We start from the raw sequence: 17,932 nt of genomic DNA, 5'->3' as shown, positions 1-17,932 counted from the left end.
TCTAACCATACAACCAAAGCCTTCCCCCACCCCCAAATCAGTAGTTTACACTTCCTGTAGACATTAACATAGAATCTGCAGTTGCATGAAATATATATTCCTCACACATTTAAAAGGAAGGGGGGGAAAAAGCTACTTCTAATGCACACACAGAAAGATACAATGGTAGCCCACATCTAGAAGTGACAGAGCACTGCCACTTTTAGGTTATACTACAGCTAATGTTATATTTACATTTCGTTTGACTGTGTTTCAGATTGTCTCTTAGAGACAGATGTAGATTAAGTACAAAAGAAACCTACTAGTACCAAGAATTATGAGGTTTCACCAGTTCCTTCCTTTCTTGCGCATTACGGTCAAAAGTGCTGGGTTTGGATAGGTTAAAATGAGTTCAAATCATGATTTCAGTGTGCCGTTGTAGATGCCGCACTGGGTTCCTTTTTAAAACCAGCAAGAATTGCCTCCAGAATTCTTTCTGAAGTCTACCTTAAGATGTGCACAAGTGTGATGTGACAACAGCATCTATGTGCTGAGAAAGGTGTCTGTTCTCTGGCTTGGCTTCAGCCTCATCTGGAAGAACTGATGGGCACAGTGTGCTTTCCTACATTAACATCTGCATACATCTCACGATGCAGTTACGCGCCTGTGTTTTTAAAATAACCGATGCCGAAGAATTAGCAAAGTAGAAAGCAGCTCTGTAGCTCTTCCAGATTTGCCTCCCTTATTTCACATTAAAAAGTCCTTGAGCGCCTATTGATTGGTTTTGGCAAAAATGGCATCAAACACCCTTGTGCTCTCAATTCAACAATGTAAGAAACGTGTTCCGATAGGGTGCCTTGCAGAGAGAGAAGCATTGCTGTTAAACCAGAGTAAGTGGTCTCTTAGGTCCTACTGCATGGAGAATGAGTTGGTCCACTAGGACTGTAGCTCACTGGTCAAGCATCTGCCTTACATGCAGGTCTCAGGTTCGATTCCCAGAATCTCCAAACAGGGCTAGGAAAATACCTTGCTGGAAACCCTGCAGACTCTGCGGCCAGCCAGTGTAGACAATATGGGCCAATGGCTTGACTCAGTAGAAGGTAGCTTCCTATGTTTCTGTGTAGTGGCTGAGACTCTTTCACCCGTTCCATTTGCTTCTGAGTCATCTCAGTGGCTCTGAGAATCTAGGGTGCATTATTCACCAACCCTTTCCTGAGTCCAAGTTAGTGTAGACCCATTTTTTTCCCCAGAAGAAGGGAGTAGGGATTGTGACTTAAATTGTAGCCATAGTAAATAATTTAAGACTGCAGCAGTGCTAGGTTTTATGAAGTGCCAGGGCAAAGAGGTTTACTTTTGGCCTGCATTATCTTTTAAGTATTAATTGTTCTGATTGTGGATAAGTGCCAGACTTTTCGCTGAAAACCTGCCAGAACCTTTTACTTAAAGAGTGACTGGGTCATACGTAACCCTAGGACTACGGAGAGAGGCTTGGCAGCAGCTAATGTTGCTTTTAAACAATACTCTGCAATTAGGGGCAATTTCTTCTGAGAAATTATTTAAGGCAGACACATTTATGGCTGGGAAAATTAAGATATGGCCACAACGTTAAGAGAAACGGCTCCAGCAAATGCCACTTTCCCCAGCCATGATACTCATTTTTTAATGAAGTGTTGCCTTCTGGAAGCTAAAAACATGTTGGGCTGATGCCCCTGTTTAGTCACACTGAAATTAAAGTGACAGTATTGCTTTACTGAATATTAAGAACAAGTTTAAATTCTAGAAAATCAGCTGTGTGAAGAAATCAAGAGTATGATGTTTTCAACAATTCTACATGATGCATACACGTATCTACCTTCGCAGATGCCATTTGTTCTACATGAAAGAACATGCTTCTTCTAAGCTGGTGCCCTGGTGGTGGCTGTTTTTAAAATCTCCTGCTCGGACAGTTGGAATCACCTTTTGAATCGACTAGAAGGTTTTCAACTGAATGATCTAAAAATCAGCTAAGCTGTACAGTCTTGTCCTATCTAGATCCTATTTTCTTGCTGCATTTCTGTTTTGTCTTAAATGTTCTACTCCACACGTTTATCTCGAATGGAAGAACAATTACGCTACAGCAATTGCAACGTCACATTAATAGCAATCTGCTGGGGCAGGTACATATGGGCTCTGCTACTTAAAATAAATTATAGGGTGTGTGTGTGTAGATATATGCCCATATGTATGTTTTTGTGGAATCATTTTCAGTATCTCGTCCCACAATTTAAACACACCTGCCTTTCGGAAGACAAATCCACTTATAGTACCAGAGCAAATGTTTGTCATTAAAAAAAAAAAGCATCCACAAAAATGCCTCAGAACCACAAGTTATGGTTAGCTGAGCTTTCAGAACAGGGCACAGATGATGGGTTTCATTCCAGAGCTGCAACAGGGGTGCCAACATGAATAAAATATTGTGGGGGCCCAGATATGCCCCACCCCACATAAACAATAATATGGTGCGGTGCGCACACACCATTTGAATGGCAATGCCTATCAACTTTGGGGGGGGGGGTCCTACTCAAATGTTTTACTGCAGGGGCTGAAGTCCCCACAGCCCCTAGGATTTGGTTCCTATGAACCCCTAAGAATTTTGGTTGGATCATGTAAGTTATGTGAGGGGGACTATGGGAACTCATTAGGTCAGCTTTGCACCCTAAATGTTGGAAGCCCATTGTCCAAGCTGAATGTGCATCCATGCGCTCATGTCTAGGGGAATCATAGAATTGGAAGGTACCCCAGGAGTAATCTACTCCAACCCCCTGCAATACCCAGGACTGCGTGGAGTATGCACAGGGTAAACAGGAAGCACACCATGCACTGGTACATGCAATTGCCACAAAGAGAGACCCAAAATTTATAGCCATAATTATATGTACCACTGTACTTTACATCTTGCACTATACCCTTTCTGGGTGCACATGGAACCAATAACTAAAGCAACTATGTACAGTGGTACCTCGGGTTACAGACTCTTCAGGTTACAGACTCTGCTTACCCAGAAATAGTACCTCGGGTTAAGGATGAGAACAGAAATTGCACAGTGGCGGCGCGGCGGCAGCGGGAGACCCCATTAGCTAAAGTGGTGCTTCAGTTTCAGGTTAAGAACGGACCTCCAGAACGAATTAAGTTCTTAACCTGAGGTACCACTGTACTACCATGTGAGCCACCCTGATTTTAACCTTGTAAATCCCAGCCAAAGTGAACACTTTAATAGCCCATTGATTTCAATAGGAGAAATGAAACATGTTCAACTCTATTAAAATCAATGCGGCTAATAAAAAAAAAAGTTTCATTTTGGCTGATCATGACCATAGATTTCAATGGGGCTGAATCACATCTGTGTTTCTATAGGTTGTGCACCCAAAGTATCGTCTTCTACATATTGTGCCACCAGTTTTAAGAACATTTCCGGATCTAGATGCTTTCAGTGATTACACAATAAATGTTGATGGACTATCTCTACAATCCAGGGAATGATGTGCCCATTGTATATACCATAATGCTCTAAATCAAGGCTGGGGAACCTGTGGTCCTCTAGACGTTGGGACGTCCATCAGTCGTAATCAGCTTGGCCAACCATCTGAGTTGACAGGAGCTGCAGTCAACATATGGAGGGCCAGAGCTTCCCCACCCATTTTCCAAACCATGTCATTCCCAGGGAAATGCATGCCCAACAGGCTTAGATACACATAGCTGCATTCCTCTTTCGTAATAAACTAGATTGGTTAAATACCTTGCATGATTCCAGTCTACAATTGGATGCATTTCTCTTTACAGAATACTTGTAGTTTCCTAGATCTCAACCCCTGTGCAAACCCACTATTTAAATCCATTTTCACATCAAACACATTTATTATTTTCACATCAACTGTAAATGGTCATATTTCCTACCATTTCTTAATTCAGTATGAAAACACTGTTCGCTTTCTCAGGCCCCACATAGCCATAAAGCTAAACTATATTTGTCCCTACACATTGATTCTTTAACTCCATGGTTAAAGACTGATGAAGAATAAGGAAGTGGAACCATAAACTGAAGAGGATTTACAAGTCATTGTTGGCACTAATCATGGTTATATATTACACTTGCAGTGGGCAAAGCATGGTTAGGCTTGTGTTATGCTAATTCCACTAATCTTTCCAAACAAGACCCATTGTTTGGGTCGCAACATGCCTGCTCCCCTAGAAGTCGTTACCATGGTTAAGGCAACTTACTTGCCTCTTCAGCCTTTCTGCTTGCAAGAAAACAACAAGATTCTCCTTGCTGGTTTCAATACTGCCTCCTTATACCTCATCTTCCAACAGAGCCTCACTCAGCAAACTAAACCATGGTTTCACTGTATGGTTGTGATTTTCACTAGGGTTAAGGCAACGATCCATGGCTGATTATTATGTTTGTACTGGGCTAAAATGGAATTAGAAAATCACTGAGATAGCTATCAATAAGTCAATGCAACGAATTCCTGGCACATGTAACAGGTATGAGTTGTAAACTTGGGTCTAAAAGCACCATTTAGTAATCTGGTATAACTCTTTGAACTCAGTAGCCATTTCCCCTCTTTTTAAAAACTAAGTAGGCATTTTTCCTGTTATTGAGTGTGCGGCAATGAACTATCTCAAAACGTCCTTGCATATATGATAGGAATTAGTTTCAAATTCTCCAGATGTGGTTATGCAAGTCATGTTTCTGTAGAAGTATTATTTCTCAAGTCAAGCAATTTCTGCTCTTCCATTAAGCCATGCTTGTTGGGTGCTTATTTCCTTATGTAGGAGCCTTTCCTACAAGAAGAAAACTGTAAACAAGTCTATAAATATTCGTTTGAAGCCATTAATTCCTAATATACGGTGTGAGACAATTTTTCTTTATGCCTAGCTGGCTGGGCAAACGAGGCCTTTTTAAACACTTGACTGAATCTAACCTGTGTTCTGTAATTGTTTGCAGACTATTGCCTTTTCACAATGAGCTTTCCCCTCCTTAGATGTTTAAAAAATGGCTTTCAACAGAATGCAAATTAACAAACATGCAGGTTTCCGTGATAACCCAATTATCTTACACACTGATGATAAATCACCATTTCCTCTTGCTCATTTTGATCTATGCTATGTATAATATCTTCTGGACTTATAACAAAAATTAATACCTGCTAGCTATCAAGTTTTGTAAAGATCCCACATACTTCAATTTTCTAATCAATAATCAAGATGGGGATGAGAAATACATTTCAGTTATTTCTTCCTCTAATACATTTAATGGTTTGTAAAGCTCGTATCAATGACCTAAATTTCCTACATTTTTAAAATGTCACAGTTCCAAGAATTCAGCTGCACCTAAAGTAGTAGGCTACTGACTAGTTTTGTTTCTTACTAATGTTTTTTTCACTTTTATTATATTTTTTTCCTTGAATTGTACCCCCCTCTCTCCCTACTTTCACGGCACCTTTATCCTGCTTATGAATGGAAGTCTCACTGGTCTCACATCAAGGCTGCTGAGCAAATATGCACCTACTTGGGTTTTCCATAGCAATGCACTGCCAGCTGCTTCTACATCACTAAACTGGGCCCCCTCTTCCTATTTCAAAGCATCAAGTGAGTATCACATATCACAGTTTTTACTCACCTCACACAGCAACTAAGTGAAAACCAGCATTACAGGAGCCTAAAAGATTTAAGCGCCTCTTGAAAATAAAACCAAGTAGTGAAATTACCGGTAACTTGGCACAGGGCCTTCTCGGCAGTGGCACCCACCCTGTGGAATGCCTTTCCATCAGATGTCAAGCAGACAAACAACGATACAACTTTTAAAAGGCATCTGAATGTATGATGTTTTATTATGTGTTGGAAGCTGACCAGAGAGGCTGGGGCAACCCTATAAGATGTGTGGGGTATAAATAGCAAAAATATTATTATTAGGAAGGCAGGCCTTGGAAAGCTGTTTTCAATGCCATGGTCAGTTGTGCTTGTGAAAAGCAATGGATCACAAAAGCCAATGTGATCTCCCGTTCAGTCACTCCTTTAGTACTGGCTAGGGAAGGGGCAGGTAGGGGATGCCAGCAGATATTGGCAGAGGCAGAGAACACCCATGAAGTATGCCATGCATCAAAGGATTACAACAAAGGAAGAATTGGCCATGGCTGAAAAAGATGCAAAGTGTGACAATGGGAAGGTTAAAAAGGCCATTAAAAGAGTGAGGTTATGGATGGTCCCTCGCCAACATCTATCAATGTTTTACAGCAGCATCTCGTTCTTTTGCCACTGCATAGAATAAGGATTAGCTCAAGGTTAAGTGAGATTATTGAAAACAGTTCTTTGCAGGAAGTGAATAGCACTTCTAGTTTTGATTCTGCTCCCACAGAAATGTGAAACCAACCCTTTCAATGACCTCCACTGAATCTGATTGCTTATATCCTTTATCTACTCTTACAACAAATGTGCCAGCCCAATTAATCCTCCAAAACAATCTGGCCTGATCACCATGCGGACTGGCACCCCGAACTCAAGCTCAGTGGTAGAGCAACGGCTTTTCATGCAGAACATCAGATCCAATTCCCTGCATCTCCAGGAACAGCAGGGAAAAAAGCCCTGGAGAGCTGCTGCCGATCAGTGCAGACAGTACTGAGCTACATGGACTGGTGGTCTGACTCAAGTCTAAGGCAGCTCCTATGTTCCAATCTAAAAGATCCTGGGCAGAGCTGGTATCCTTGGGCACTGATGAGATGCATGCTGTTAACCCCCAGAGCTCTCTGCCCCTATCTCATTGCAAGGAGAATGCATTAAGAGTCTATTGTACTTTGCTAAAAGCATTGGAGCCATTCATTAAGTCATTCAGTTAAACGAGCTACTATTCCACATTAATACAGGAGGGCAGCAAAATAGGGGCAGGGATAAGGACTTTGTTTGTATTTACCAGCCCAAGCGGTCTGACACTGGAGTTCATTTGTTTTGAGAGTGCACACAATATAATTGAAGACAAGGGCAAGAAATAAGAGACCAGAAGGGTGAAATACACACCTTGCGTATCTTAATCCCTTGCTGTGTTATTTGCAAGACACTCCTGTTTCAGGGAAAGTAAAGGACACCTTCCTTGCTGCCATTGAGGGGCATGGGTTATCTGTTGAGCGGGTCATATGTATACCTACGGGAGGGATGAGGAGGAACCTGTAACCTTCCAGGTGTTACTACTTTCCAGCTCCCATCATCTGGCCAGCATGGTCACGATAGGCAATTGAGTTCAACAATACCTGAACGGCCACAGGCTCTCCAGATCTACAGCAAATGAAGAGAGAGAGACTGCGTCTAGCAATAGCCCACCTACTAATGCACACTCACTAGAACCTAGTGGCCGTGCTCTAGTATGTGAATGGAGGCCTTCTCATTCACTTCCATCAGAAGCGAAATGTCTCCTAACAGGGCGTTCTCCACTATATGTACTCAAGTTTCCCTCTTCATAGAAGAGAATGGGAATCCCTTGCATGCATATGGCTTTGAATTATAGCTTACTAACATGACCCAGCAGGCCACATGTCTATGGTCTTCCTGTCTTCCTTCTTTCCTTCCTTCCTTTCTTTCTTTTAGAGGGCAGCAACACTACACAGGTGAACCAGGGTAGCACCCACCCACCTTTCTTCAGCTCACGGAAACATACAGTTAGCTCTGCACATGCGCACCAGAGCCAGCAGAAACAGGCAGGAGTTCATTGACTGCCAAGTGCGCTTAAAGCAGTTCAATGGGTAGCCCGGAATCAGAACCCTGCTGAACAACAAAGTGTCTCTTGATAAGCTATGGTGTAAAATTGTGCAGCCTCTGCAAGTGACATTTATGAAGGCAGCACCGCTACACTAGCCCACCTGCCCATTTCCTCGACCATGGAGCTATCAGGTGATGAGCATTACGGGGGATTAAGTAGCCAGGTCACACCTACATTATTAATCAATACTGGGATTGGAAATGTCCATTTTCTACAGCAAAGCATATGATATTCATAGGCTCCAAAATACAGCTATACATAATCAACACTTTTAATTCCTTAGGCCGGCTTTCTATTATTTACATAATTAAATACCCAGGCCACCAGAATTATTTTACCCTTGTCCATCTTTTTTCTTTCTTTTTTTGAATTAAGCTTCCATTCTACTGAAAAGCTGCTGGTGGCGCATGTGTGTGAACTAGGCAGAGAGTTCACATTTCAGCTTGTTCGCTTCATCAACAACCCTGCCTTGTATCTGAACACACGTTGATAACAGAATGAAAATAGCATTCTGTGCTAAACACTCAGCTGACTTCCACAGGATTTCTGCAGGCATAGCCTAGTCCTGATATCCACCATGTCTAGAAGGAAGAGTCAATGAATGCTGTTTGTGCAATTTTTCCCAAGGAGCCTGGACCTCAAAAGCTACCTGCTGGATGGAACTGAAAACAAGGCAAAGCACCATTAAAGGCATGCACACAAACAGTAGAAACAGACAGCTGTGGCAGGAAGGATGTTTACCTATGAAATGAGGGAGAAGGGTGGCCTGTTGTGTGCCCAGCAGGCTCCCTCCTTCACCTCCTCCTATGAAAAGACAGATCAACAATTACAAATTTGTTTGCTACCCACCTTCCTACTTCTGCAGTTTAGCAGGGCTTGGGGACAGAGAGCAATAGCATTAAAACAGGTGCATGCCGGGGTGGAGATAGTTACAATGGTGAAAGTCCTGTGTCGCTTCCATCAATTGCTCACAAGCCATTCTTGCCCCAGCCATGCCACTCCCAAGTTGAGCTCCTGGGCGGATGACTAAGAAATCACAGCTGTTCAAAATAGCCAAAGCAGGAGTTAATTAGCCTTTGAGAATGGGAGAATTTATCCTTAAAAGAGCTGGAGAAAAGAAAGCAAGCATGAGCTTTTTTTTTTTTTAAACCCCCCCCCCCAATGGTTTTAAATGTGTTTGCCACATAGCTCTGCTTTTCAAAAAAAAAAAAAAAATAAAGAAAAGGAAAAAATGTGATTTCTTTTTCCTCTTTTCTTTTTGGATGTACAGTCTTAATGCTAATATACTTGCTACAGCTGTCTACCATGTTGAAGTGTAAAGGTTTGATGAAGGAGTTCGCTGAGAGAGAGAGAGGCAGAAAGATAGGAGAATTATTATTATTATTATTTTACTGGTCTTCTGTTTTACTGCTACTCTTGAACTTCACCACCATGACTGTTATGTTGTCAGGGCAGCCTCTGTAAAATGACTGCAGGACTATACTCTTGGCTCCAAAGTGTGGCTCATCCAAGCGTTCTTTGATGAACCGTACGGCCTCCTCGTTGCTGAAAGCATCCCACAGCCCATCAGATGCTAAGATCATGAATTCTGGTTGAAGTTTGTCCAGGTCAAAGGTTAGGATATCTGGGTCAGGGATGACAACGTTCAGATTTTTCAGCGGGTAATCTCCAAGGGAGCGGGACATGGCCAGGATCCCCTGAACACGCCAGGAACCATTAAAACTGATGAAGCCACCTGGAGGGAAGAAAAACAAACACACACACATCTTGTATTAAATTGCTTCTGCATGAGGTTGTTCTCAGATGCTTCTGTGCCTCTGGGCTGTAAAACTAGTTAGAAAACAGAGAAATTGTTTTGCTTTGCATTTCTTATTGCGATCTTTCTTTCCCAAGCACTCCTCACATTTCAATGCCCCCTTCCTTCCTTCCTTTCATTCCCCATAATACACCAGTGTCTCTGCTGCTAAGACGTAAGGAAGGAAAAACTCCTCAGGGAAACCATTTAGGAAACGTGAAGCTAAGAGCGAAGTTTCCTTCTTTGGAGAACCATTCCATTATAACTATACTACCTGTGCTTCGATTCAATGAAAACTTTAAAGAAAGGAAAACACACCACCATTGCAAGGTACTATTATAGGATGTGTGTATGTGTGTGTTAGCTTGAATGTGATATTTGAAATCACCCCCAAGCTTGTCGTTTTGTATCCACAAGATGGGATTCTGCTAAAGTGGTAAAGCCAGTTTTTCCATCAAGTTATTGGCTATAGGCAAGTCTGTTGTGTTATCTCTTTGCATGACTAAAGAGTGACCGGTTGCTATAGAAATTAATAGCTGGAGATGTTTTCAGAAGATGGGCTTAAGGGGCAGGCCTTCTTCCTGTTCCCTGGCTGGTCTTGTCCATCTATGCTGAATCCAAAGCTATGACTTTATCCACCCCAAGAAAGAAAAGAAGGAAGGAAGGAAGGAAGGAAGGAAGGAAGGAAAGAAGGAAGGAAGAACCCTAATTGTGGGACAAGATTTGTTGGGACGTAAACAGATCCCAACCATCTTACGTTCAGCCCGTATATATGTTTATATAAAAACTTTATATTACAAAGACGCCACAGTCTCTAGTGACTCTCATTCTAAAGAAACCAAACACAAGGTATGTGTTGGCACCCTGAACTATCACACTGTTCATGTTGGGTGTGCATAACAATGCCTGTAAAGTCGAAATTACAGCTTCTTCCTGATTTGAAGATGCTCTCAGAAATGAAACTCATGAGTTGAAGATCTCTCTCGCTTCCAGCTCATGATGTCACCACATGGCATTTCTGCCCTTCCTCACTTGATTTCACTGGCGGCTGCTGCTGGCAAGGTAACACACCTGCTGGTGCTACAAATATTCCTAAATATCAGTAGGAGGGGAAGACGGGGAGGAGGAGGAGAACTTAACATCTGCATCATTGCTGCTACCATTGTCTCATGGGTAACACCCCAACGCTGGACTCCTATGCACATTGTTTCTTAGATCCACTGGATTAGTCCATTAAAAAAGAAAGGAAGATGTACTGTGAGAAGAAAAACATATATATATTGAGTAGCATGGTTAACAGAACCTGTATGAATGGACTGTGAAGATCATCTCCTTGGAGTTATTTCCTCCATTTTATGCTATGTATTTTGAAATCCATTTTGAAATACCCAAACATTGCTACAAGGAGTTGGGTTGTGCCAGTATCCAAGCCAATGCTATTGAAATGGTTGTCCCATGAATTCCTGGAGGCAAGTACATCCTTACGTGTTTTGTATTTTTTTTTTTTGCTCGCCAAATAGATATGACAAATTGCTGAACAGCAAGAAAATATCAGCCTTTGTTTCTGACATTTGCCATACAGTGATGTGCTCAGACAGCCTGCCTCCTAGCTCTAACCAAGCCCTCTTTCTCCCTTCGGCACAATTCAAGAAGAGGTTCGCACTCATTTAAAAAGATTTATGAAGGCGGCGGCACATCAGATACACACTTGTAAAGACCAAAATCTCACCCTGGGGTAAAAAGGAAAGGAAATAACACAAATGAAGTTGATCCTCCTTCTCCCCAAGGGTCCTTGCAATGATCCAGAAAAGTCTTTTCAAAATAATCACCTCACACTTCGGAGTTCTAGGAAGGAAAAGGGGGGAACGTTCTGGGTACCACCAGCAGGCATCTTCCTTAAAGCAAAGGATATGGCAGGGGAGGGGAGCAGAAGGGAAGGATTCCAGCCATTTGCAAAATTCCATTACATTCTGTGACTGCCATCAAACAGGATCCACAGGATTCCCATGGCTCTACATGTGTTTAAGCCAAAACTTTATTTGTTTGTTAACTTTGCTGCCTTAAATGTTGATTCTGTAGCTGGCCTCCTTTTGCAATGTCTTGTTTTGAAATCTTCAGATAATATTTTAGTTTCCTGTTGCTTTGAATTGTATACTTTATATTTGACTTCCTTCTCTAATGTTTTATTCTGGATTGTTTTATTTGACGTTTTAATGTAGGTTGTAAACTGCTTTGAGATTCCCCCCCCCCCCTTAAAAATTTAAAGCGGAATAGAAATGAAATTAACAACTGCAACAATGCATGTAGCTCCCTTTGCCTGCAGCAAAGAGTTGATATTCATTGGTTTCCCCTCCTCCCTGACCCATCTTAGCAGGATTGCTTTTGCTTTTCCAAGCCTCGACAGCCACCTCTTATGCACGGAAAGTGGCTTTCTGCTGCCTCTGTGAAGCCAAGGCTGAAATCTCAACAAAAAACATGTGGTGTTTGCCTGCGGCTGGATGAGAAGCATTTCCTTTTAGAAAAAAAGTTCAGGTTTCTGCCTTTGAAAGAGCACTTCGAAATCCTCATTGCAAAACCAAACATTGTGCACTTCAAGCTTCTGCTTAAGAGGGAGGTTTTTTAAAAAATGTTTTTGGCACTGCTGCATGTTGAGCTCATGTCAAAAGGACCCGAAAGTTAAACATGAATAAAAAGTATATTCATATCAGGAATATGCAGTTTTTGCAAACTGGAGCTTCACACCTCAGCACACCTTTTACAGCTCCATGTGGCCTGCGTACATGGCATCTGTCTATATGGATTCCCAAAGGAAACAAAAGAACAGCACCCTTGCATACGTGCGATCACTAAGTACGTCAGTGAACAAAGGCTACCCCCTATTCTAATTACATAAAACTTAAATTGGTACAGGAAGCCCTTTGTTCTTCCGGTCCAGCAGAATCCAGTGGCCAAGCTGTGGAAGATGAGCAGCCAAACCTAACAAATGCATATTTTTGCTAGTGAGCATGAGAAGGAGCTAACACCACAGAGCTGCACTGCTGATAGGCAGATACTCAAACCATAGAAATACAATTGATAGAGAGGGCTCTGTGTGATGTCATTTCCCCTCCTTTCCTGGAGAAAGAGCATATAGTACTTCCTGTTCCTCCCTCTCCCTTTGACCAGCGCTGGAGGCAAACATGCCTCTACTTGGCACATGCCTGAAGCTGGTTATACTGTAAATATAAGAATTTTGCCTGCATAGATTTCCTGCTGCCTTTTCTGTGAACCAATGTAAATAAATCTTGTTTTTAAACTTACTTCACAAGTTGTTAAGCTGGGATAGAAGAGGGAAGCCCACTTACTTCATTAGCTGGACTAGTGCAAATCGAGGTTTTACATTCTAATTCCTATACCTGTTAGTGCTTGCACATACAGGAAGGCACAGCTCAAAACAGGCAAATAAGCAGTAGCTGTTAAGGAAAACCAAGGGCAGGGCTAAGGGGCACCATGGATTGACAGTGAGGACCCTGTCAAGGTATCGATCTCTGCAGCTGCCTGGTGATGTCTGGCTGCCCATAAAAATAAATTTGAAAAGGAACAACTCCCTCGCCTACCCCCCCTTCCCAAACAAGGCCAATACAGCATACAGAGAGAAAAATAACATAAAAGTTGCATTTCCAAAGCAGCAGGAGTTGTTTCAGCTGATTATTTAAGTGAAAATTTTAGAATATTCATCTCTTTAATGAAGCCTCCTCTTCTGGATTACAATAATCAGGTTCAAATGTTAATTGCTAATAGGTGCTCTGCTGTTAAAAGACTACTTTGTGCTCTCTCACCAGTGTATGGAATCTACATTTTCTTCTCTTTCCCACAGAGAACTATTGCCTGCTCTGAATGAATCGTTATTACAGGACATAACGCATCATTAGCCAGAAGAGGCACTGGTTTTTATCCATTCTGAACTGGAAGCTTCAAGTTGTTTTTTTCCTCTCCAATCAAGCTACCAGAGTTTTGTGTGTGCATCTTTCTATGTTGTGTACCACCCTGTGATCTTTGGATGAAGGGCAGTATACAAGTTTAATAAAGAATAAAAGAATAAGCAACCTGTGGTCCTAGCTTCTCCAACCTAGACTATTGCTAGACTACAAGTCCCATTAGCTACAGGCCATACTGGCTGGCTCCAGCCTCTCCACTCCCTGAGGAGAAGCTCCATACAGCCGTATTTCCAAAAATGCAAACAACATCTTCCCGCCGAGTTTATTACAGTATATAAACCCACAGTATATAAGGAGTAAACACCAAACTTTATAAGCTTACCGGCTCTTTTAATCCTCTTCCTCTCCTTGAGCTGGTAGGGCTTGTGATCGTGCGACAAAGGGATAGCATTGCCATCCTTATCGCACAAGACGCCCCTCGAATCCCCAACGTTGGCCACCGTGAGCTCCTTATCTGACAGCAATGCAATCAAACACGTTGTACCTGAAAGGGGCAGAGGAGCAGGGACGGAGAGAGAGGAAGAGAGCATCAAGACAATGGAGCGGAAATCACTACTGCTCACGTCAACACTTTCTCCCCCCCCAAAAAACCACCTGTGTTATCTGCATTCAGCAGCCATCAGAAACAGCAGCTGTGTTTGTATCTGAACGAAACATCTAGTACTCCGATGACAGCCTATTTAATGACACTGATCAAATCTGACAGTCAATTTCTTCCCTGCACAATATTTCTAGTATATCTGATTTTGGGTTGGCATTACAGGGGTCAGTCCTCCGGCACAGCACTTCTCACCTGGCTTATCATTCAGGTGTAATTTTAAATGGCAGGAAATCACATTACACACACACACACACACACCTTTTCACAGTATATAAAGACTGCCTCTTGTTTTGGGGGTACACAAATGCATGGGAGACTTGCAAAAATGCGACTGGCACCTTGCTGCGTGTGGTAAAGGACACGAGGAAGCAGCCTCTAAATTACGAAAGGCAGAGGGAAATATATTCCCGGTGATAACCTGACAGGTGTCTTCTCTCACTGGGCAAGGAGAGTAATAAGAGAGAAAATTCCTATTGACATATCAGCCTGCTTGTTGCCGTTCATGACTGACAGCGACTTACATTTACAAGATGTAGGAATCAACTATATCTGGGGCAGCTGCAACCTGCTTGACCCCCCTGTCAAATTGAGTGCCGTCAGGAAAGGCAACTTCTGGGCATGTGACCACGAGAAGCCTCGTTATCCAGAAAAGGTCGATTTTACATCCTCAGAGCATATGCTGCTGCTTCATACCTGCCCGGACCATCTAGCCCAATTCAGTTGTCCAATGCAACGGCAAACCTGCAATCTCCTACATGCAATGCACTTGCTTTTAGCTGAGGGTTTGGGCGCTGATCAGTCCTCCTGCAAAGACACCATGAATGTGCCCTTCTGGAGGAGGAGGTTTGAGTCGGAAAATCATCTAACATGAATCGATTCAGAAGAGTTCATCAAGAAAAGCTACCCAATCTCTTTATGTATGATGCACTTCCTATATAGATACAACTTCCTTGTAGAAAACTGAAAACAAGAAGAGCCCTGTGGATCAGGCCAAGGTAAAGTAGGTAAAGGTCAAGGACCCCTGGACAGTTAAGTCCAGTCAAAGGTGACTATGGGGTGTGGCGCTCATCTTGCTTTCAGACTGAGGGAGCTGGCGTTTGAACACAGAAACTTTCCAGGTCATGTGGCCAGCATGACTAAACTGCTTCTGGTGCAACAGAACACCGTGACAGAAACCACGGCACACGGAAACGCCGTTTACCTTCCCTACTTGCACTGGTGTGCTTTCGAACTGCTAGGTTGGCAGGAGCTGGGACAGAGCAATGGGAGCTCACTCCGTCATGGGGATTCAAACCGCCAACCTTCCGATCGGCAGACCCAAGAGGCTCAGTGGTTTAGACCGCAGTGCCACCCGCATCCCTATCAGGTCAAAGGCCCATCCAGTCCAGCACTCTAGTGGCAAAGCAGATGCCCGTGGGAAGCTTGGAATCAGGACGTGAGTGCAAAAGCACCCTTCCCACTTGTGATTCTCAGCAACTGTTATTCAGAGGCATCTGCTTCCTCCAAAAATGGAAGTAGGCCATAGCCACCATATCTAGTAATCTGATTACCGCCATGTGTGGTGATACACACTTAATGTCTCATTTTCTACACGTAGTTGCTACCAAAAAGAGTCCAACAGTGATGGAGTTTCAGCTGTTCTTAACAGGCAAGCCTATCCATATACTGCCAGAGACATCAAAAAGCATTCCCCCCCCCCCCACCGCCAAGCAGAATTAAATCTCTCTGAACAAGATTGGATCTAAAAAAAAAAAAAAAAAAAAAAAATCCTTCCAGTAGCACCTTTAAGACCAACTAAGTTAGTTCTTGGTATGAGCTTTCGTGTGCAAGCACACTTCTTCAGATACACTGAAACAGAAGTTGCCAGATCCTTCTATATAGTGAGAAGGTGGGGAGGGGTATTACTCAGAAGGGTGGTGGGAATTGGAGATTGGCAGATAGCTGAGATGAGCCTGCTGACGACTCTTAACGACTGTAATAGGTCTTACAGGAAAAGGCAAGATCCAACAAGATTGGATCTAGTTTTGCACATACTTTTTGTGTGCTAAGACCAGTCCCATGGTTTTAGAACGTTTGACTTAATTGCCAAGAAACCCCTGCATATCTGCCACAGAATCCCTACGCACCACGTGGAATTCTGGATTGTGTTTACGGAACATGTTTCTTGTGGCACATTGGGCAGGCCTGCTGGGCCTCACCATCACGCTTAAGAAACAGCCTAGAAGACCTGCAACACTCCAGGGTGTTGATCTGCCACTGATAGAAGCTTTCTGCCCTTTGCTGGTCTTCTCACTGAAAAACTAGCTAACAACCATCAGCAGAATGACAGAGCTTCCTAGGCCATTACCTGGATTTTAAAAGGGGTTGAATGCTAAATGCAGGTTCACGAGTATTTTCAGAAAGATTCCTGATGGCTCAAAGGGGGAACAGCATCCATGGAGGGGTTAATTGAGGAACTTAAGAACATACATGTTAAATAAATGATAATGAAATGTAACAGCCATTTTTTGTCCTTCATCCCTCACTCCCTTCCATCCATCCATTCTAGTACTGCATCTGAACAAACTAGATGGGTCTGCACAGTTAGAAATCTTGAAGGACTGGATTCTGTCTTATGCTAACTCTGGGTTTCCTTCATGAAGTTGCAAGGAAAAACAGCTATTAAATATTTCCGGGGTACGCACCTGACATTTAACTTGACTTACTTGAAGACCGCTGAAATTAATTTATTTTCGCATCATCACAATTCATGTTCTGGTTTATCATTTACCGGTAAATAAAATTAATTTCATGCTTGCTTTCTTTTTCCTTTTATGTGGTCCAGAGGAGTGCGAGGTGAATTTTCACCTCAGTTAGTTAATCTACATCTGATTATTCATAAGACTGAGACATCTGTCTCTGCATATAATGGAGACTTGGAAGATGGTGTGTGGTTGTGTGGGAATTATCAGCTATGCAGGAGAAGGAGTAAGTTATGAAAACCCATTGTTAATGTATGCATGAGAAGGAAAGAAGCGTAAATCAGTAACATAGGCACACATTTTGGAATCCTGATCCTGAAAACCTGTGATGCTGTTGCAGCCCAGAACACAGAAGTGATGTCGTTACAAGTTGGTGCAACAAGATGATTTCTGTAATGCTGCAACTGTGCTAGTTTTACCCCTTCTAAACAGTCACCTGCTGTTGGCTCAAATCAAAGGACTGGGCTGTGAAGGTTGTGTTGTACCTTCAAATGACTGGTTTACACCAGGTGGATTCTGTAGTTTTATAGGGAAGTTATGCATCACAGTTTCCAGTAATGCAGGAAAGTGGGAAGGGAGCCAGGAATAATGATCCCACCTCCAGTGTCACTTTTCAGACAGGCTACACCCCCAAACATTTGTATGTTGGGTGGGAAAGGCCTGAAGGAGAAGTCAGTGCACGTGCAGCTGAATACACACACCGTCCTCCATGCAACCCTGTGTAATCTGGGTTCCCAATCACATGGAAAAGCCTGCACATGTTCAGTTGAATGCACATGGGTTTCCCCTTCAGACTTCCACTCAGTGTACAAAGATCTGAGGATTGAGCCAGCAGGGATTGGGATGTTGGAGTGTGCATGGAGTGTGCATGTCTCATTTGTGTAAAGATCTTGGGCATGACCTCTCCTTTCTCTGGGGGTGGCTAAAGGAGGAAAGGGGGGGGAAATCACACAAACAATGTGCAGAGCACCGAGGTTGCATCTTACACTGTGCGTATGTCCACTTCTCCATCCTAGAATTGCCGGCTGATTAGACTTCTCACATGTGAGTCAG

The 17,932-nt window shown here is 42.8% G+C and overlaps 2 protein-coding genes across 5 annotated transcripts in view; one reads left to right on the top strand and one right to left on the bottom strand.

Moving 5' to 3' along the window:
• Window positions 1–17,932, top strand: part of B3GALNT1 (beta-1,3-N-acetylgalactosaminyltransferase 1 (Globoside blood group)) — a 62,519-nt gene that overhangs the window by 31,518 nt on the left and 13,069 nt on the right. For all 3 annotated transcript variants that reach the window (XR_013987043.1, XR_013987044.1, XR_013987045.1), the window contains exon 2: window positions 13,417–13,555. The gene's annotated coding sequence lies outside the window, so the exon portion shown is untranslated. The remainder of the gene's footprint in view (window positions 1–13,416; window positions 13,556–17,932) is intronic.
• The window catches only part of PPM1L (protein phosphatase, Mg2+/Mn2+ dependent 1L), a 177,833-nt gene continuing 169,029 nt past the window's right edge, over window positions 9,129–17,932 (bottom strand). For both annotated transcript variants that reach the window (XM_081008263.1, XM_081008264.1), the window contains exons 4-5: window positions 13,860–14,021; window positions 9,129–9,500 (exon numbers count right to left, since the gene is read on the bottom strand). In XM_081008263.1, the coding sequence (XP_080864389.1) occupies window positions 9,154–9,500; window positions 13,860–14,021 (509 nt within the window). In that variant the 3' untranslated portion in view covers window positions 9,129–9,153. The remainder of the gene's footprint in view (window positions 9,501–13,859; window positions 14,022–17,932) is intronic.

This window comes from Podarcis pityusensis (genome assembly GCF_964106645.2).
Source record: "Podarcis pityusensis genome assembly, chromosome: 5".
NCBI classification, from domain to species: Eukaryota; Metazoa; Chordata; class Lepidosauria; order Squamata; family Lacertidae; genus Podarcis; species Podarcis pityusensis.
This window is presented reverse-complemented; position numbering and strand designations above follow the sequence as displayed.